This window comes from Castanea sativa, chromosome 3 (genome assembly GCF_040712315.1).
Source record: "Castanea sativa cultivar Marrone di Chiusa Pesio chromosome 3, ASM4071231v1".
Classification (NCBI taxonomy): Eukaryota; Viridiplantae; Streptophyta; class Magnoliopsida; order Fagales; family Fagaceae; genus Castanea; species Castanea sativa.
The window spans coordinates 20389219-20398108 of NC_134015.1; the positions used below are offsets into that span (position 1 = coordinate 20389219).

Sequence of the window (8890 nt, forward strand, 5' to 3'; positions counted from 1 at the left end):
TACAATAACAGTACATATATGCACGGCTACTATAACTTTGTATATGATTATTTTATTTTATTTCCTCCCTCCTCTCCCCTGCTTTGTCAGACTCTATCTCACCCTCTCTTCAATATCAAGAAGAAGAAGAAGAAGACAACCGCAATATCCACCCAACATCACAACCAACCACCATCAACCACTACCAACATCCACCCACCATCACATTTAACCAACCACCACCACCACCACCACCACAACAGCCAACCCATTACTACATCAATTTAATCCAAACACAATCAACCCAAAATTAATGCAAAATCATCACAAACCCAACTTAAAATCAACTCTAAACAAAATCAACTCAAAATAAAACATCAAAAAATCCATTTGGCAAAATACAAATCAACTCAAAACCCAAGCCACTGCTACCATGGAATGCTTGCGGCTGCCATAAGAGAGAAAATGTGAGAGTGAGTGTGAGTGTATTGAGCTGTGGAGGCCTATAGGTGAGAAAGTATTATTTAAATAAAAGATGGTGTATTATAGATAATTTGATGCGGGTGTTTTTGCAAATTGGTTGTGTAAAATAAAAAAAAGTAGTTTTGTATTGTAAAATAGAAGGAAAATTTTGCACATATTCATGCTAATGCTGTTACTATTCTACTTTTAGATTGTCAACAATGCAATAATGGTTTTATTGAAATCATGGAATCTTGCTAGCTTTTTTTTTTTTTCCCAGAGAATCCCTTTGATTATTGTGAATATAAGAGTCCATATACCTCTATCCTTCAAGATGGCCAAGGTAAACACTAAATACATATTTTGCTTGTTTTCGTATTTTATATATAAGGTTGTGTTGAAATTAAATTTGATGTAAATTTAAGCAATGTTACATCAAGGAAGAGATGACCCATTACAAATTTATCATTCTTTTAACCTCCCTAACCTTCACCCAAACCATGCATAAAGAGGTAGAATTATTTGGAATAGTGACATTCTGTCCACTTTTGTAGGCTTTATATTTCATCTCAACTTCACTTTAGGGGTAAAAAAAAAATTAACATAATTAATCATACCCCTAAGTTATTTGTGTTACTTAAAAAACCAAAAAAAAAAAAAATCTTTATGCAAGAAACTTAAAACATTATTCATCAATCTTCAAATCATCCCATTTAAATAAATTAAATAAATAAGAGAATACAGACACCTACTGTCCCTGTCCAAACGGACCAAACCCAAGACCATGACTATAAAAAAACCCACCACCACCATTATTACCACCCTGCAAATTGCTGGGATGAACAAAACCATTCCCCAATCCAACATCTCCCAACCTCAAATCCACTGATGGCACCACTACAGGACTCTTACTCATACTCTTATTCATCCTCATCTCGTTCACTCTATCCACCACTTTCTTCCTCACCTCTTGCAAAGCCCACTTATACTGATGCATCTCCTCTAACCCCATGTTATCATCCAATGCTTCATCCCACCATAACCCTCCTACTCTTTCCTTCACCTTCTGCTCGATCTCCGCCAAGTGCCGCTTCTCCTTCTCCAACACCTTCTCAGCCTCAGCATATTGCCTGTTGAACTCATTCACATCCACTGGTAACGAATCTCCAAACCGGCTATTATCATCATAGTTGTTGTTGTTATTTTCTGAGAGATAGCGGTTGACGACAGTGTCAACATCTGGGTGGCCAAAACAGTACGTCTTCCCTTTCCCTTTCTCATTCTCTTTGTCTTTGTCTTTGTCTTTCTCAGTTATAACCATTACAGCAACTTCAGCACCACACAACACACAAAGCTCGCTGGCTTTCTTGAACAACCCTGCACGTCGCTTTGAGAAAGTGACCTGTCTTTTTGTGCCTTCTAGTTGCTTCACCTCGATCTTTTGCCTGCCTTGGGTTTTCTTTGTCTTCTTCGGTATAACCATGTCCATGGTTGCCGTGCTGACTCTCTTAACGCCGAGAAAAAAGAAGAAGAAAAGGGTTAGAGAATAGAGACAAGGTTTAGAGAGAGCTCCTAGGTTGAATCACGAATGTACGTGTATATATATATAGAGGATATTTATATATGGACATTCCTTAATTAAGGGTTAAATAACTTGACTTTTCTTTAGAGAGATTCTTAAGTGATTCTTCTTTATATTTGTCATTAAGTTTTGCCTAGCACCATAATACACTTGTTGATTTGTTGCCAGGATGAAAAACGATCTTGCATATTTTTTGATGCTGTAATCTACTAATCTTTGAGTTGTCACACATATCTCTCAAAAAATAAAATAAAAAAGATTTGTCATATACTTCCTAAAGTATCGGGGTTCAAATTATATTTTTGACCAAAGGAAAATATAATAAAAAAATAAGCGCGCACACACATACATACATATACACACACACACACATATATATATATATATATATATATATATATATATATATATATATATATATATAATCCTTCTCACATAAAAAAAAAATCCTTCTAGTTCTTAAAAATCTAACTGCGTTGTTTTCTCCTATATTGGTCAAGTGAATTGGCAGTTGACATCGATATCATGCAATTTAATATGAAGAAATTTTTGAATGATTTGGGTTCAATATTACAAATTAGTTATGAATTGACCTTGTTGATGATGGGAGGTAAGGTCGTAAGGGTGTGTAGATTGGATTGGGTTAGGTTTGGTTTTATTTATTTTTTAATTTTTTAATCTTTTTTTCAACTAAACCCAATCTTTCTAGGATTGAAAAATCTTCAAACCAACCCAACTTATGAAATAGGAATGGCAATAGGACGGGGGATGGGACAGTGTCGAATGATAGAGTTTTCACTCTTGCCCCGTATGGTTTTGTTTTACCCTATCCTCAACTCTTAGGGCTTCATGTAGCCTGCCCCACAAACTCAAATTTTAGTGCTAATCTGTCACACTCTGCCCCACCCTTATTGCGATTTTTTTTTCTTTCATAAAACCTATTTCATTAATATATATATATATATATATATGTGTGTGTGTGTGTGTGTGTGTGTGTGTGTATTGAGAAACACACACACACACAAGGGAGAAGGAAATGAGTTTTAACACAAAGGCACACCACAACTCTACTCAAAAGCCATAGTAACTTTTAAGGGAGGGTGAGACAAATTATACTACACACAACATACTCTCTATTTCATTAATATAAATATACTTGACATTACAATTAAATTTATTACATTAATCAAACTAATTTTTAGTAAGGATTGAATAATATTATCTAAAATGTTTAACAAGATAATATTACAATAAAACAAAAAGTTTTAATATTCATGCATTTAAATACTAAGTAATACAAACTAAGTCTCTAACACTAATAGAGCGGGGTGGCCGGAATGGGATGGGGCTGAAAAGCCTAAACTCATCCCCACCTCATCCAAGGGTGTGGGAAAATAATCTTGCTCCGTCCTTTCCACATTACCTTTGTGAGGTGGGAAAAACCCTGACAGGTGAAGTTGGGTGGGGTGGGTCTTAATTTAGCATCCCTATATTATGGTAGCTCTAAAATTTAACTCAATCACCGGTAAAATTGTAAATATCAAGTTAGGTTAGATCATTGAGTTGGGACTATTTTTTTTGGTTTAATTAGAAAATAAGTTTTTATCCAAGTATTTAAGCTCATTATTCAATAAATGATAAAAATTTACACAATGACATTTAATATTTCAATTTCATCAAAACTAAGTACTAAAATAAATTAAACTAAACAAAATTTAATCTTAGTCTCAAAATCTAAAATGAATTAAACTAACAAGTTTAAACTTAATCTCAAAATTTGAAATAAATCAAATTAACAAATTTAAGAAACATATTGCTTATTTTTTAGACTAAGTTCATTTTGGCCCTTAAAGTCTAGAGTTGTTTTCATTTTGTCATTTATATTTCAAAATTTTCATTTGGTTTTGATTTTCGTGTTCACCATTTTGTAACTAATTTGACATTCACTTAAATTACTTTCATGGAAGTTTGTATATGATATGATTAGAGACAAATATGCAATAGAATGTGTAGGTTTTTTTTTTTTTTTTGTTGGAGAATCAATAGAATGTGTAGTAATTGTATCATGTAAGACCTCCGACACTTAAAAAAAAAAAAATGTAAGACCTCCGACCAGATATAATAAGCACCTCTTTGGTGCCATTTGTAAGTTTTTGTAACTAGTACTGTTTGCTCTTTTCCCATCATGATGATTACCTTGAGCAGTTTAAGCTTTAAGTCAAGAAATTCACGATACCATTACGGTTTTCATACTAATACCGTATTGGTCTCCTAGTGAGATTTCGTGCAGTTTATTGACGTGAACTAGCATTCAGATATGGATGCAGAAAAATTGCTGAGTTAGACAAAAAGGCATGGAGCTGCTTCAGTTAGCTACTCCTTTCAAACCATATTGGCAAAGAGACAGGAATTAGAGTAAGAGATTCGAAACCACAAAGGCAGTACATTTTTCTTATGGTAGTATTGTAATGTCCTCAAGTTTGAAATAAACAATCATTATGTTGGATTTGTCGTCTTCATTCAAAGAAAAATCAAGACTACAATGGGGTTAAACTCCTCTAAACAGAGGTAACTTGTGATACATTAAGAGCAAAGAAATGTTGACCAGATGGGGACTTGATTAAGCGTAACACAAAGCATACAAAATATGGTGATAGACTCGCATGAATGGCTTTGCATGGCCAATACAGGATACATCCATTCATATGTTAAATGAACCTGAGACGTTTCAATGTATTAGTATGGACTGAAAATACTGGAATCTGACACAGCTGCAATCAACACTCCAAAATGCTAATGTATTCCAAAATCCATACGTCTAGATGCACTTTTGCCAAAAATTTCTCAAAATACAAATTAAGCACATAAAACCAAACAACTAAGAAAGAACGGCCATAACATCTGAAGCCCTCAACGCAATATAATCAAAACCGTCTTTGCCCTTGAAGTCATTCCCAGCATACTTGGAGAACATGACCGTGCTCCCTTGGGTGAGGGATAATGGTTTCCTGTTGCCTTCTTCATCCAGAGGACCTGGTCCAACCGCAATCACCTGTCACATCCAGTGCAGAAAACACATCAAGTATTAATCTCATAGGCCCACAACACCTAAAGCTCATCCTAATACAAGTATTCAGTTAGTGCTTGGGATAACGAAGAAGCTGATGATGCTCGAGTTCTCACCGTTCCAATAGAAGGCTTCTCCTTTGCTGCCTCTGTCAGCAACAAACCTCCAGCTGTCTTTTGCTCAGCCTCGGCAACCTGCACTCAGAAGTCAAATGTACAAAGGTATAATAAAAAGAATAACTTCAGGTTCTCAGTGATCCACATTACAAACCACAAAAAAGGAAGTTACTATCATATCTTGCTGATATTAAAGACAGGATATGTCACACACAGCTACATATATGAGAGAACAAATGGGTGCAACTGCCAAAGCCTAATTATACCTATTTCCAGGGTTTTTCTTCCAGAGTATGCCAAAGACAACTTACTGACTATAACCCGGGATCAGAACAGAACCAAAGAGTGCAACGATCAAAACTTAATTATAACCATTTCCAGGATTTTTTTTTTCAATAGTACATGTAAGGCAGCTTACCAACTACAAGCCCAGGATCAGTGTTAGAAGTATTGGTTAAATGATTAAATTTATCATATCCCAATAGCTTAAGCTTTTGAGACAATCGGTAATTTAACATGATATCAAAGCATGAGATCTTAAGTTCGATCCTTATTTCCTCCACTTTACCTCCCATTTAAATTCCCACATGTTGGGCCTCACCTATTAAAAGGTAGTTTCGGCCCACATGTGAGAAGGAAAGTATTGATTAAATGATTAAATTTACTATATCCCAATAGCTTTTGGGACAATTGGTAATTTAACAATCAGAACACCTTTAAATGAACATGATGATTTATTTATGCGTGGCTGTACTCCACAAAATACGCTTGATGAATATACACACAAGAGTAATGAACATTAAAAGGATACAAACCTTAATTAATACTCTATCATTCAGGGGCTTGAGATCCTTGACATCATCCGTTTCAAGAATACCAACTATATCATCATCCTTCAAAATAAGATGCTTTGAACCATTGAAGTCCAGCTCAGTCCCAGCATACTTGGAATACACAACTTGGGTGCCAGTCTGTACAAGTAAAAATAATTAGTGAAAGAAACAAACAATGGAGAATTGAGAGATAGAAAAATGTATCAAGCAAAAGGTAACCTTCACACTGATGTCCACTTTGCTCTTCCCAACTGTCTTCCCCTCTCCTATAGCAACCACCTCACCTCCTTGAGGCTTTGTTTGAGCAGTTGTTGGAAGTAAAATTCCACCATCAGTCTTTTCTTCTGCAGTTTTGATCTTGATCAACACTCTATCGCCCAAAGGCTTAATCGAAGTGTACTACAGAACAGAATTCTCCCATGTCAGATAAGCCACACAGCATAAATTGTATCACGTCTTCTATAAATGTAAATCCTCACTGCTCTATGTGCTTGTATCTTGCAGTTTGATGAAAATACAAGTTTTCTAAACAAAGAAGTATTGTAGTACTTATATGAGACAGACCCCTTTTTCTTTTTGGTAAATTATGCACGCATTGGATTTTGAACCCTTGATCTCATCCTCCACCTATTCTCATGGGAGGGACCATCATGCACATAACAGAATAGACTAAAGACCATGAAGAAAGGCTCAGTAAGGTTCCAAAAGTTTACAGCAATAAGAACAATGATCAAGAAGCAGTTTCTTTCACTCCCTTGTGCCCCAAACTAATTTTCATTGTTTCATTGGCACACAGCCTTAAATAAAAAAGTTCTGTGATATCACTGAATACTTTCTGGTAAAGTTGAAGTGCGTCATTTCTTGGAAACTAAACTGGATTAAGACATAAAAATAACAGTAGCTAATGATGCTTTCCAGGCAAAAGTTCAACACATCACATTGCATCAACTTGAACCCTCCAATCTCACGTTTTAAACCAAGTCCATCACACAAATTAAGGAGAAGCCTATCCCAAAAGACCCAAACCAACCACATACAAGTACATATCTACAACAAGCAAAACCCCCCAAACACCACAAAACGACAAACTTGATTAATCACCCAGAGGAACCAACCGCAAAAAGCTACCACCAATAATATCAGTCTCAAACACAAAGCTACAGCATTAGCAAAAACAACACTAATTAGAAAACAGAATAAGGTAGTGAAAATACTACCTTGGGAGCAACCACAGTTGCAGCTTTGACAACCAGACCCCGAAATGACCTCTGAGAAAGGACACTCCCTACTCTGCAATGCCCCACTGAAGGACCAACCTTCACAATTGAAGGCCTAAGCCCTGGAAATGATGGCAAGTTCCTTGTTGAGATCGAGGATGCGGTTAATTGAGCTGTAGCCATTTCTGATAAGCCCCACAAAAACAAAAACCCAGAAATCAAAATTGGAAAAGAAAAAAAAAAAACAGATAAATAGGTCTCGAGTCCTCCATTGCAAAAGAAAAGAACTTTACTCAATACAACCAAATCCACACACACTTGGGGCTCATAATACATTTAAATTTATAGAAAACAGTGATACAAAACAAAAGAGAAGTAAAGAATGGATCCACCACAAAAAAAAAAAATCCCAGAAAGCAAAAAATCAGATTAATAATTCAGAATCCTCTAAACAAAAATCCAAGCAGCAAAAATTGAATCCATTAGAGAGAAAAACAAGAGCTGTACTTGACCCAGACCCAACCAAACCAATTTCATAACTTGGGGTTTAGAATGCTTGTATATTTAATTTACAGAAACAAAAACTGCCAAAGCATAAAATTCAAAAGAAAAAGAGATTTGAAGAGTTGAAAAGTTATTACCTTGTTACTGTTAGTATTGAAAGAAGAAATGAGAGAATTTGTTAACATGTGGGTTTTGGGGTTTTAGCATGCAATGGATGCCACAAACAAAAAAACAAAAACCCAGAAAGCAAAAATCGAAAATCAGATTAATAAGCCAGAGTCCTCCAGAAGAAAAAAAAAAAAAAAAAAAAAACCCAAAAAACAAAAAAACAAAAATTGAATTCATTACAGAGAGAAAGACAAGAACTTTACTTGAACCAACCAAACCAATTTCATACCATGGGCTTTAGAATGATTTTAAGTTTAATTTACAGAAACAAAAAAAACTAAGATTCAAAGGAGAGAGAAAAATTGAAGAATTAGATGTTGTTACCTTGCTAGTACAGAAAGAGGAAATGAGAGACTTTTTTAACAGGTGGGTTTTGGGGTTTTAGCATACAATATATTGTTTATATAAAAAAAAAAAATTAGAATCTGAATCATATGTATGTGACAAATCCTATCATAATTCAAACATGGAAATTGGAATAGCAAAGAACTCCCACTATACATTACACAACATTTTTTGTATTCCAAGACAGAAAAGAATAAACAAAACAATTGAAGAAAAACATGAAACGGAAAAAACCCATACCAGAGGTAGTGTGAGAATGAACCAAGGAAGTGAGTGAAAGTGTGAGTTGGTGCTAGGGTTTAGTGAGGGGGGTTTTGGTTTTGGATAAGAAACACTTCTACTTGTGTTGTGTCAAATAAGGTTTTTTTTTTACTGTGTGTTCCTCATTCTCAATCTAGGCAAGTGATATATTATTAAAATGGATCTTGAAGCTTCCGTTCAATCTGGGCCGTTTGATCCAAGGACTGTATTTTCTCGTTGTCCTACCTTGGAACACTCTAGAACCTTTTTTTATCTTTTGTGATTTCTTTCACCCACGGTTGTTAGTTGTTACAAACAGCCAATCAATCATGGACAGCTGTTCATTTTTGGGTTTGTGGTGGCGTGGGCTTCTAACT

General features: G+C 35.2%; 2 protein-coding genes across 2 annotated transcripts; both read right to left on the reverse strand.

The window, feature by feature from the left end:
• Positions 1–1086: 1086 nt before the first annotated feature.
• LOC142628644 (agamous-like MADS-box protein AGL29) lies at positions 1087–2541 on the reverse strand. Its single transcript, XM_075802696.1, has 2 exons — positions 2496–2541; positions 1087–2013 (listed from the first exon to the last, which is right to left on the reverse strand). Exons 1-2 carry the CDS (start codon positions 2539–2541, stop codon positions 1190–1192), a joined length of 870 nt encoding a protein of 289 aa, XP_075658811.1. The 3' UTR covers positions 1087–1189.
• A 2254-nt stretch (positions 2542–4795) lies between these two features.
• On the reverse strand, positions 4796–8663 carry LOC142629833 (20 kDa chaperonin, chloroplastic-like). The gene is made up of 6 exons (XM_075803869.1): positions 8514–8663; positions 7257–7441; positions 6259–6438; positions 6022–6177; positions 5207–5284; positions 4796–5075 (listed from the first exon to the last, which is right to left on the reverse strand). The coding sequence occupies exons 2-6, from the start codon at positions 7437–7439 to the stop codon at positions 4902–4904; spliced, it is 771 nt and encodes a 256-aa protein (XP_075659984.1). The 5' UTR covers positions 7440–7441; positions 8514–8663; the 3' UTR covers positions 4796–4901.
• Positions 8664–8890: the final 227 nt, after the last annotated feature.